The sequence below is a fragment of the Camelina sativa genome, chromosome 8 (genome assembly GCF_000633955.1).
Source record: "Camelina sativa cultivar DH55 chromosome 8, Cs, whole genome shotgun sequence".
Taxonomy (NCBI): domain Eukaryota; kingdom Viridiplantae; phylum Streptophyta; class Magnoliopsida; order Brassicales; family Brassicaceae; genus Camelina; species Camelina sativa.
Genome location: NC_025692.1, coordinates 25,135,846 through 25,148,349, shown reverse-complemented (window position 1 = coordinate 25,148,349; position 12,504 = coordinate 25,135,846). Strand labels below are relative to the sequence as shown.

The window sequence follows — 12,504 nt, the reverse complement described above, 5'->3', positions numbered from 1 at the left end:
TTTTTTTTTTTTTTTTTTTTTTTTTTCGGGTGGCTAATTAGCCAGTCACATGTTAGCCTTATGGCTGGTGTTTGTGTGAATGGTCAGTAAGCTCACCTATAACAATGTCGTTGGTGATTCGTTTCAGTACTATAACAGGATTATAACCAGTTTTAGTTATGGATCATCAACTATATCCTGATATGTTTTCTTAATAATCTTGTGTAACATAATAACAATGGTGCCCAATTAGCCGATCACATATTAGCCTTATGGCTGCTTCTTTCTGTGATTGGTCAGTATGTCACCAATATAACTATCTTGTTGGTAGCCCCTTTCTGAATGTGAGCAAATTCAGTGTTCTCCTTTCTTGGCTGCTAACTGTACACATAAAGTTCTGATTTTTACTCTCATCATGAACCACTTTCTCTTAAGATCTTTGGATAGTTCATAAGAATTAGTAGTTTCTCTGTCCAACAGCATAACAGTTTTGACATTTCTTAGTCTTGATGCTGATTGCTTGTGATCTTTGTTAATGTTTCCTGTTTGCTTTCTGCTTTAGAAGTTAATTGTGTATATCTCTCTATGGGTGGACACGTTAGTCAGCCGCATTCTTTCTATATGCGGGTGGCCGTAATGCCCACCCAGATGTTTTTGTTGGTGGCTTCTTCCACGAAAGTAGATTCCTGCTTTCACTTCCTAGCTACCAACTACACTTTGTGTAGAAATATCTTCCTTATACCGTTTCAAGTATATACCTCTATTTTGTAGTCTGACATCTTTATTCTTTTGTATAATTTAGGTAGCAAGGCGGAAGAAGCAACTTCATCAGGAGATAGTATGTCTCATTTGGGCAAACCGGGTGCAGTCCTCATGGTCTGCAGGTTATGCCACATGAAAGGTGACCACTGGACATCAAGATGCCCATGGAAGGATCTCTTATCCTTAACGGACGAGCCTTTAACAGCAGAAACTTCTACTTCCACAGTAGCTGGAACTGGAACTGGGGGAAGGGCTGCTTATGTCCCGCCAAGCATGAGAGAAGGTGCAGACAGACAAGCAGCTGGTTCAGACATGAGGAGTAGAAATGATGAGAACTCTGTCCGAGTGACTAATCTGTCTGAAGATACCCGTGGACCCGATTTGATGGAGTTGTTTCGTCCGTTTGGTGCTGTAACTCGATGTCATGTAGCAATTGACCAGAAGACGAGCATGAGCAGAGGCTTTGGTTTTGTCAATTTTGTCAGCAGCGAAGATGCACAGCGAGCAATCAATAAATTGAATGGCTAGGTTACAAAATTGAATGCACAGCCTCTTCTCCATCCATGTTACAAAAGAGAAGACTATGAGAAAATGAGCGAAGAGAAAATAGATAGATATGCTTCTAGCGACTTACGGAATCATGACAGTGCCCGGCGATTTAGCTTACCAAAGAGAGTTGGCTTACAACAACTTCTGGTTGAACATAATAACAACAAAATGTCAGATGACGTAAAGCCTAGCAAAAACTATACCGACGATTGGATTGTCGTCAACAGTGACCCCTAATCCTAACTGCTCATGCCGTTGGTTTCAAGACGAATATTTTATCTCTCATTAAGGATAAAAATGTAAATTAAATTAAATATTTTTTTAATAATTATTAGTTTCCAAAATAATTAATTCATTTTCTATCTCTACATAATTGTAACGAAAATTAGTATTTATTTTTTAAAAATTGTTAATTAATCAAAGTTATTAAATACTAAGATTTGATATTAATCCACATGATTTTTTTTTAGTCATTATATATTTATAATTTTTAAAAAATAAATACAATCATAATTTTTTTACTATATTACAATTTTGAAAAAAACATCAACACATGCTTTAAACATGAAAAAATATAAACCAGTTGATCCAAAATTACAGAGGAGGCAGAGCACAATGTTAGTTAGATAATCAGAAGCAATAGTAGGTGCCAAATAAATCGAATCCTAATGAATAACATTCCTATAAGATCTCTAACCTTGTGATTGTTTTCTTTTAACATGCCAACTAAATCTCTAACCTAACCTGTCTTATATAAATAAAATATCTTAAAATCTTTCTTTTCCTTAACAAAAAAATAACTAACCAAAATTGACGTGTGTCATTGACTCATTGGTCAATTATAGATTTTGACATGTATTCAACTAATTTATTTATTTACCATCCGTATTATTAAATTAATATATGCAGTCGATGGAAATGAAAATAAGTTGAAAACATAAAGAAAATAATTCTACACATAAAACATCAATATATTTTAAATCATTTAATCAATAATAATAAAAAGAATTAGGTTGGGAGATTACTTCATCACTACCACCACCACGTTCGTTACCCATAGTCTGAGAGGATTATTCCCGGCAAAATAAAAGAAACTTAGCACTGCTTTAGCGTAATGTTTCTGAGAATCCGAAGCTAATGACGCTCTTCCTCAGTAGCAATCTGTTTAGGAACGTTAGTTTCTTTAAGATCTCCGTCTTTGTTTTGATCTCCGTCGCTTGTTTCTTCCTCGGTAGCATTGGTCTGAGGTTGGCTTCCGCCGTCTCATATTCTTCTCCGCCGAGCCTTCTCGATCCCCTATCGTCGCACTCTCACCTGATTTCGGAATATCGTATAATATCTCTGATTTGATCTACAAGAGTCACCCGATTTTGCCGCCGTCTTCGTCACCACTCCCACCACCGCCGCCGCCGCCAGATTCTGTTGATCTGAAGGTGTTTGGGATCGTTAACGAGAATGGAACTATGTCTGATGAGTTCCAGATTGGGGATTACGACGTTGAGTCGGCGGAGACGTTGGGGAATCAGACGGAGGTTGTGAGTAGTAGTAGTAGTGACGGCGGTGATAACAAATCTACCGCGGCTAGGGTTAGTTTGAGGCAGTTCGAGATTTGTTCTGAGGATATGACGGAGTACATTCCTTGTTTGGATAACGTTGAAGCCATCAGAAGGCGCACTTCGACGGCGCGTGGTGAGCGATTCGAGCGGAATTGTCCTGAAGAAGGGATGGGATTGAATTGCACCGTTCCTATTCCCGATGGATACCGTTCTCCGATTCCGTGGCCAAGAAGCCGTGATGAGGTATCTGTGAAAGCTCTCTTTTTTGTTTGATTTTGTTGTATTCCCTCCCATTGGAAAGGTTCTGATTTTTGGGTTAACAGGTGTGGTTCAACAATGTTCCACATACTCGACTTGCTGAAGATAAAGGTGGTCAAAACTGGATTTACAAAGAGAATGACAAATTCAAGTTTCCTGGTGGTGGTACTCAGTATATACATGGGGCTGATCAGTACTTGGATCAGATCTCTCAGGTTGATTGATTTTTATGACTCGAAATGTAAAAAAAAAAAATATTTTGCTTTTGTGTTCACTTGAATCTCATGTTTTTTTTTTGGTTGTATGTGTAGATGATTCCTGATATCAGCTTTGGTAATCATACACGAATTGTTCTTGACATTGGATGTGGTGTGGCAAGTTTTGGTGCCTACTTGATGTCGCGAAATGTCTTGACTATGTCCATAGCTCCAAAAGATGTTCATGAGAACCAGATACAGTTTGCTCTTGAGCGTGGTGTTCCTGCAATGGTGGCAGCATTCACAACACGTCGGTTGTTGTACCCAAGCCAAGCTTTTGATTTGGTTCATTGTTCAAGATGCAGAATCAACTGGACTCGTGATGGTATGCAATTCTGCTATCCCACCGTTTTACTCTTTTGCTCTTTTGTTTTATAAAGCTATCGCTCTCTGTCCCCTAGAGCTAAAATTGTGCTCTGCTTGCTGCTGTGTCATTTACTATCAAACTTTTAAGTAAAAGGTCAAACTGAACACCAAGTATATCTAAGTTAATACTGACAGATTCCCCTGTATTGTCATTTTCTTTCATATGAAGATGGGATCCTGCTCCTTGAAGTCAATAGGATGCTTCGTGCCGGAGGATATTTTGTTTGGGCAGCACAACCTGTATATAAGCATGAAAAAGCCTTGAAAGAACAGTGGGAAGGTATCATCCATGCAGCTTAATATTTCATTTCTGCGTTTGGGAAGTGTTAGTTTTAGTGATACAAGCATTCTTGGTTTAGTTTGCCTATCAAAAGGCATGTAGAGCAAGTTTTCTTAGGTCCGCAAGGATATAATATAGAGTCTCTTTTTGAGACCAGGCTTGTTTGTAATTTAGTAAGATATATTTCTTTTTCATTTTTCCAGAGATGTTAAACCTTACCACTAGGCTGTGCTGGGCTCTTGTAAAGAAGGAAGGATATATAGCTATCTGGCAGAAGCCTACAAATAACACTTGTTATCTAAGTCGTGCTGCTGGAGTCACTCCTCCGTTGTGCGATTCTAAAGATGACCCAGATAATGTTTGGTATGTTTGCGAAACCTTATATTTTCCACTTCTTTTAGCTGCCAAATTGAAAATTAACATCCATAAACTGATTTGGTTCCCAATCTTGACACCGACCATTCGAATTGACTTGGTGGGCCTTGCTTCTGTTCCTTAGGCCAAAATTTGTTTGATTCCGCAACTTCTTGTATCCTAGGATTTTGTCACCTCTAAACTGATTTTTTGATTAAGTTAGGTACGTAGATCTGAGGGCATGCATCACTAGGATTGAAGAAAATGGATATGGAGCAAATCTTGTTCCTTGGCCAGCCCGTTTACAGATCCCTCCGGATAGGCTGCAGACGATACAAATTGATTCTTACATTGCCCGGAAAGAGCTCTTTGAGGCTGAATCAAGGTACTGGAAAGAAATAATATCAAACTATGTAAATGCCCTACACTGGATGCAGATAGGACTAAGAAATGTCTTAGACATGAGAGCTGGATTTGGCGGGTATGTTTTTATCCTGCAATGATCAATCATATAGACACAACCGAAATGGCTGCTTCATATCTTACTGAATTATTTCTTCTGTTTTTGGCAGATTTGCGGCTGCATTAGCTGAGCTAAAGGTTGATTGCTGGGTTCTTAACGTTATCCCAGTCAGCGGTCCCAACACATTGCCTGTTATATATGATCGTGGACTACTAGGAGTAATGCATGATTGGTACAAAGACTTCTTACTCCAAAAATACAACCGCAAATTTATAATATCGTTATCTCACGCAATGGTCTTTGATTGCTGTCACATTCTCTTCATTCTGAATTCTTTTTGAGCTCATACACAATAACATTTTATAAAGTGACACTGCTTAAGACATTGATATTTTTCTTTTCAGGTGTGAACCGTTTGATACTTACCCAAGAACGTATGATTTGCTGCATGCTGCGGGTCTATTTTCCATTGAAAGAAAAAGGTAACAACAGCCACTTTGTTTTCCCAAAATGAGTTATATTCTTCAAGCCCTTTTCCCATTGAAGTATTACACACTTTGTTTTGGTTGGTGGCCTTCAGGTGCAACATGACAACGATAATGCTAGAAATGGACCGGATTTTGAGACCTGGAGGACGTGTATACATACGGGATACCATCAATGTGATGAGTGAGCTTCAAGAGATTGGAAACGCTATGAGATGGCACACGACCTTACGTGAAACTGCTGAAGGACCTCACGCAAGTTACAGAGTTCTCTTATGCGAAAAGCGGTTTGAATCGACAGAGACGCATGAATCGTCAGAGACGCATCATACCAAGAAGAAGAGGAAGACTAAAGGAAAAAGAGCTTAACATGTCCATAGAATACAAGTGTTGGGCTACAATTTCTGGGGATCCTTTGATCAATGATTAGTTTAGTAGGGAGGCTTTTGGAATTTTAGAAAAGTTAGGGACTCTAGAACAAACTACAGTTTTAGTTTGTAAGGTTTTGGCGTTTTAAGTTTTCTCTTTCACGTTGATTGATAGAGTCGACAAGACAATACTATTGATCCATGATATTTATGGAATTTGTCCATGAAAATACTATAAAACTGTTGCATAAGTGCACTGTACTTTGAACTGTACAGTGACTATTTTTAAAATACAAATGTGAGGATATTACTGCAGCTTTAAAGACGTCACAAAAACAAACGAGCAAAAACCTCATAGAATGGATTCTTGCTTTATTAGTAACTTATGTAGCGATTAGAAAATCTTGGCTACTTGACATAGCTGAAACCGTTGACGGTGAAACCTCCATCAACGGAAATGACCTGTCCAGTAATGTAAGACGCGGCGGGAAGACAAAGGAAAGCAACCAACGATGCGACTTCCTCTGGTTCTCCAACGCGGCCAAGTGGGGTTCGTGAAACTACCGCCTCCAAAAAATCTTGCTTCTCAAGTAGCTGCATAAGAACATCATTACAATAGAGTCATCTTTAGTTATGTTCTGATATTCACAGAACATCATCAAAATGTTCCTTTTTAGTAAAACCAATCAGGTTACAAATAATATTTGATTCGGTCTCAGTTTAAACATTTTGGTTCCCTTTGATTTATATACCAACCCTACTCTTTTTCTCCTACAACTTATCTCAGTCTAAGAATCCAAGAAAAACACTGCACCATATGCATTAGTTTCGGGCAAAGCAGAGCATAGGAAATGATACCGGTTCCACAAGTGAGGTCTTGATGTACCACGGCGCTACGCAATTGGTTCTGATGTGGTCGCTTGCCCACTCACAAGCTAGATTTCTTGTAAGCTGATTAAGTGCTCCTGTAAAAAAAGAACCGTAATTTAATATACTTTTACCTTCCTTTATTTTTGGTTTCTCTGAATAACGAAGAACATATAGATACCTTTAGTTGCAGCATAGACAGATCCACCGCAACTCACCAGGCCAGAAACGGAGGAGATGAACACAATGTTTCCTACCCCAGAAGCTTTTAGAAGAGGATGAGCAATTTGGGAAAAATGGAAAGCGGATTCTAAGTTAGTCGACATGATACTTGCATATTCCTCGCTTGAGTATTCAACTGTTGGTTTCCTGATATTAAATCCAACATTGTTTATCTGAATACAACAAAAAAAAGGTTGAGAAATTATCAGATGGGTGAAAAATGATTCAAACCCCTAACAGATGTAATAGATGGCAAGATTACACATGAGATCCATCAAGAAAATTCTATCCAACCTAACAAGCATCACTACGTATATCGTTCAACCAGAACTGTAGCAAGCCTTGCATTACAGGTAATGAAACGACATAATCCAAATATACAGAGCATTAAAGGCAAAACCTTATGCAGGAGAAGGTAACTTACAAGGATGTTGAGCTTGCCACTGAAGGCAGACGAAACATCTTGAATCAACTTATCCCTCTGATCCTTAACCGAAGCATCACAAACCGAACCAGACACCACAAAACCATTCGATTTCCAATCATTCAAGCATGTGTTTAGCTCTTCCTGGTTCCTTGAACAAGTATGAACTTTTGCACCGAATTTTGCTAGTTCCTCTACTACTGCTCGCCTGAAGAGAAAAGGAAGAAAAAAAACCAGAGAATTATGAATTCAATACTCATTCAATCACAGTTTTATCATGCTCTAAATTATATTCATATTTTGTCAGAAAATAAAAGTCAATCTGGAGGTACAACAGTTTCGAAACAATCACAGGATAAACCAAACCACGCAACCAAAAACAAAACAGAAACGAATATACGTTGCAGAATTCAGAGGTCTTAACCGATTAAAACTTGACGGTGCGAGAGAAAAAAAAAAAAAAGAAAAAGAGAAGTGAGACAAACCCGATTCCACGAGTCCCACCGGTTACCAGAGCGGTTTTTCCGGCGAGGGACCATCTTTTGTCAGTCTCCATTGTCACGCTCACGCATTCTTTTCCTGGGATCTCCCTAACTTTATCTTCCCGGGTGTCCGAGTCAACTCCGTTGGAGATATTACTATTGGGCCTCAACTCACATAGGCCCATTTACAAAGTTGTTAATCTTACTACATAAGCTGGTCCGTAACTGTGCCTTGATTTATTTACTGACCGTTTTTATTTTATAATACAAATGTAAGGATTATTATTACACAACTTTGAAGAAGGCACAAGAACCAAAACCAAAACCCAAGGAAACAAAAGACAAACGACACCAACGAGCAAAAACCTCAGTGAACGGATTCTTGCTTTATTAGTAAAGTGTGGTTATGAGAGGTGTTTTGCTACTGTACATAGCTGAAACCGTTGACTGTGAATCCTCCATCAACGGAAATGACCTGTCCGGTAATGTAGGAGGCTGCGGGAAGGCAAAGGAAAGCAACCAGCGACGCGACTTCCTCTGGTTCTCCAACCCGCCCGAGTGGGGTTCGCGATACTACCGCATCCACGAATTCTTTCTTCTCAAGCAGCTGCATAACAACATACCAAAAAAAAATACTCTAATTTATCTTCCCTTATCTTCTGATATTTACATCACATCATCCAATGCTTCTTTTGGGCAAAATTAACCGGGTTATAAATGCAATTTGATTTGCTATTAGCTTAAACATTGTGGCTCAGTTTGATTTATATACTAATCCATACTCTTCACTGTGAAACAATGTTCTATATGCTAATATTATTTTAGGGTATACTAGAGTATATAGAAAACACGTTACCGATTCCACCAGTGAGGTCTTGATGTACCACGGTGCCACACAATTAGTTCTGATGTTGTCGCTTGCCCACTCACAAGCTAGATTTCTTGTAAGCTGATTAAGTGCTCCTGAGAAAACACACCCTTATGTTACCTACTTCTACCCTCTTCTTTTTTTTGGTTGTCTCTGTATAAAGAACATAACCTCTCACCTTTAGTTGCACCATAGATAGATCCACTGGAAAGATGCACCAGGCCAGCAACAGAGGAGATGAACACAATGTTTCCGACACCAGATGCTTTAAGAAGAGGATGAGCAATTTGAGATAAATGGAAAGCGGATTCTAAGTTGGTCGACATGATTTTTGCATATTCCTCGCTTGAGTATTCAACTGCTGGTTTCCTGATATTAGTTCCAACATTGTTTATCTGATTTACAAAACAAAGTTGAGAAATTTTCAGAAGGGCAAAAAACGGATTCAAACCCCCTAAACTTATAATACCACTAATGTTAACCATGATGATATACAACAGATGTTGCTAATAGATGGAACTTACAAGATGAGACACTATATGGCACAACAAGAAAAAACGTAAGCCTCACATTAGAATTTGACAGATAGCTGATCATTCAAGATTGGTGATGTGTAGAAACCTCATCGAAAAAAAAAAAAAAAAGGATATATAAAACATTATGCAGAAGAAGGGAACTTACAAGGATGTTGAGCTTCCCACTGAAGGCAGAAGAAACATCCTGAATCAACTGATCCCTCTGATCCTTAACAGAAGCATCACAAACCGAACCAGACACCACAAAACCATTCGATTTCCAATCATCCAAGCATGCGTTTAGCTCATCCTGATTCCTTGAACAAGTATGAACTTTTGCACCGAATCTTGCTAGTTCTTCCACTACAGCTCGCCTGAAGAGTTAATAATATATATTATTACCCCAGAGATTACGAATTCAATAGACTCATGCAATCAAACTACGAATTCTTCATTAGTTGTTATTAGAAATCGGAGAAAGAGAGGAGAGACAAACCCGATTCCACGAGTACCGCCGGTTACCAGAGCGGTTTTTCCGGCGAGTGTCCACCTTTGGTTAGCCTCCATTGTCACGCACTCTCCAGTCTCCTCCTTGGAATCTCTCTCACGCCTCCATTGTGTGGTGTGAGCGTGAGTGAACTAAACCGACGGTTAAAATATTTCTACTGGGCCTCGACTCACGATGGGTCTTCTCACAGCCCATTATGTTCTCGAGTCTACCTTAAAAAATTCCTAGTTTTTTTGGCGGCTATGACTTCTTCTGTTAAAAAAATATTTTTTATTTTTTTTCTTATATTTTGCTTATGATTTTCTTATATTTTCCTCTTCTTTTCTCATGATTTTTTAAACAATTACAAATATAGGAAAATCATAAATGAATTGAAAAGAATAGAACGTTTGTATGTTGAACTTTTCTACATCACTTTCTAAATTTTTCACTTTGCATACTTTTCTTTTGATTTTATTTATCGTTTCTATATTTTCTTTACTAATATGAACTATATTCGTTATCTCGATGGACAATAAATACATAATGTGAAATCACAAGTGAAATCTTGTTAATCTCGTCCAATTGATTTTCCATGGGATCGTCGAGTAGCAAAGAAAGCATTTATATATTTTATATGAAAACTATCATGGAAAGTGAAGTAAAAAGCTACATGAAACAAAACAATGAACAAGGTGAAACATTAATTAAAATTTAAAATTAATTAAATTTCAAAATATTTTTTTTTAAAACTATTCACAGAGAACTATTTCAAATATTATTTATTAGTATTTTATTACATCTCCAAATTATATTTACGGAATTTAAATGGAGCAATGGACAGTGTGGTGGACATTCATTTTATTTGTCTTCATTTTTTCAGCTAACCTTTCAACCTCATTTGTCTTCACTTCCTCCAAATCTTTCAACTTCATTTATCTTCACTTCCTCGGCTAACCTTTTAACCTCATCATTTGTCTTCACTTCCTCGGCTGATCTTTCAACCTCATTTGTCTTAACTTCCTCGGCTAACCTTTTAACCTCATTTGTCTTCGTTTCTTCAGCTGACCTTTAACCTCATTTGTCTTCACTTCCTTAACTGACCTTTCTCAAAGGAAATTATGATTAATGGAAATCACCAATGTTGTTTTACATATCTCCTTTTTACTTCTACTACGTTATATAAATATAAATATATATATATATATATATATATCAAATTCAAATTACAAATATACTCAACTAATGGGCTTAACTCAGATCATGTTGAGATATTATTACTATCGGGCTTCAACTCACCATGGATTCATTCATATGCTCACAACTCATTATGCTCATTATATCATCTGCCTTGAAAATACCTCCAAATTTGGACCAACAAATTCATTTTTGTTTGTTATATAACATGGCTTGATATCATCTACAATATTTTCTTTTGAACTTTCAAATTTGAAGATACAATTTTTGCTCTTTTGTTTTTTATTTTTATTTTTATTTTTTCTTATATTTTGCTTATAGTTTTCTTCTATTTTCCTGTTTTTTTTGTTAATTTGTTATCTCTTATGATTTTAAAAACAACTACAATGTATTAACTATAGGCAAATCATAAATGAATTGAATTTTCTGCATCACCTTTTTAGTTTTTCACCTTTCATACTTTTCTTTTGATTTTATTTATTATTTCAATATTTCTTTACTAATATGAGCTATATTCGTTACCTCGATGGACTATAAGTACATAATTCGAAATCACACGTGAAATCTCGCTAATCTCGTCTAATTGATTTTCCATGGGATCGTCGAGTAACGAAGAAAGCATTTATATATTTATATGAAAACTAACATGGAAAGTGAAGTAAAACTATATGAAACAAAACAATGAACAAGGTGAAACATTAATTAAAAAAATCAATTAGTTAGATTTCAAAATATTTTTAAAAAAACTGTTTATAAAGAACTATTTCAAATATTATTTATTACTATTTTATTGCATCTCTAATTTATATTTACGGAATTTAAATGGAGCTACAAACGGTGTGGTTGACATTCATAATTCATCACATTATAAGATTTGCCCTGGAGCGTTTTTTCACCTCGGCTGTTTATGTCTGGGTGAGAAGTCTCTTGCACATACATATTTGTCTAGTATTTGAATTACAATATATGCAAGATTTGCAGCACTGAAGCTTCAAATATTCAAATTTTTTTTCCTTGTTTGGTTTCGTTATTTTTGTTGTTTTTCCATTTCTGTATTTTGGGTACTGTTATTTAGTAATAAAACCATGCTCTCAAGATAGAGCTAGGTAGTGTTTATAATTTTCTAAACCACGGTCTTTTATACGGACCAAACCATCAAATAATTGCAACAATGTAGAGTCGGCTCAATAAAACTGAGGTAGACAAAAAGAAATTCTTTTGTTTAAAAAAATTATGGTTCTCCCATTTGACTTTGGATGCATATTGATGCACACGGTTTCTGAAAGTGTAATGCGAAGAAGCACAAAAACAGAACCAAAAAAAGGAAAGTACATTGAAACAAGAGGAAACAAAAGGTTACTAAATTAGTAAATTCTAATGGACAAATCATTTAAAAAAGAACTAACCAGAAAAAAATGAATGTTGATGAATAATGAGAAAGGGAAGCATGAGCATGTGCATGTGCATTCTGAGCTCTCCATTAAAACCTCTATCTCTCTCTCTGTATTATCTTGTTTTTACACTAAAGAAGTCACCTATTTTGCAACTCTATCTCCGAACCTTCCACTTTCCTATTGTATGCATTTTCGATATAAATTAGACCTCTTGACAATAGATATGTAATGATGGCGCAACTTCAAGTTCAGTTTCTTGAATGGGAAAGCAAGACAACAGAGAATATAGACTTTTCACTTTACATGTTTGTGTATATAGGTTTTGTATATCAACACACACCTAAATGACCTTGGGGTACATTGAAAACACA

The 12,504-nt window shown here is 36.7% G+C and overlaps 2 protein-coding genes and 2 pseudogenes across 2 annotated transcripts; 2 read left to right on the top strand and 2 right to left on the bottom strand.

Moving 5' to 3' along the window:
• Positions 1–1,370, top strand: part of LOC104708510 — a 1,799-nt pseudogene extending 429 nt beyond the window's left edge.
• LOC104708508 lies at positions 2,316–5,992 on the top strand (annotated as a pseudogene).
• On the bottom strand, positions 5,872–7,789 carry LOC104708509 (tropinone reductase homolog At5g06060). The gene is made up of 5 exons (XM_010425092.2): positions 7,676–7,789; positions 7,191–7,398; positions 6,726–6,939; positions 6,536–6,642; positions 5,872–6,271 (listed from the first exon to the last, which is right to left on the bottom strand). Exons 1-5 carry the CDS (start codon positions 7,744–7,746, stop codon positions 6,086–6,088), a joined length of 786 nt encoding a protein of 261 aa, XP_010423394.1. The 5' UTR covers positions 7,747–7,789; the 3' UTR covers positions 5,872–6,085.
• Positions 7,888–9,598, bottom strand: LOC104708507 (tropinone reductase homolog At5g06060; the record flags this gene model as incomplete). Its single annotated transcript, XM_010425091.2, is given in 5 exon segments — positions 7,888–8,279; positions 8,529–8,635; positions 8,719–8,935; positions 9,222–9,429; positions 9,552–9,598. Coding segments are annotated over 5 exon segments (765 nt in total), but the record flags the coding sequence as incomplete, so codon positions are not given.

What these genes read in the sequence shown, in the direction of transcription:
- LOC104708509 (XM_010425092.2), bottom strand. Translation starts at nt 7,746, where the DNA reads ATGGAGACTGACAAAAGATGGTCCCTCGCCGGAAAAACCGCTCTGGTA. An exon ending in GTGGCAAGCTCAACATCCTT is followed by an intron (nt 6,940 to 7,190) that starts GTAAGTTACCTT and finishes TGTTGTATTCAG; the next exon opens with ATAAACAATGTTGGATTTAA. An exon ending in TGTCTATGCTGCAACTAAAG is followed by an intron (nt 6,643 to 6,725) that starts GTATCTATATGT and finishes CTTTTTTTACAG; the next exon opens with GAGCACTTAATCAGCTTACA.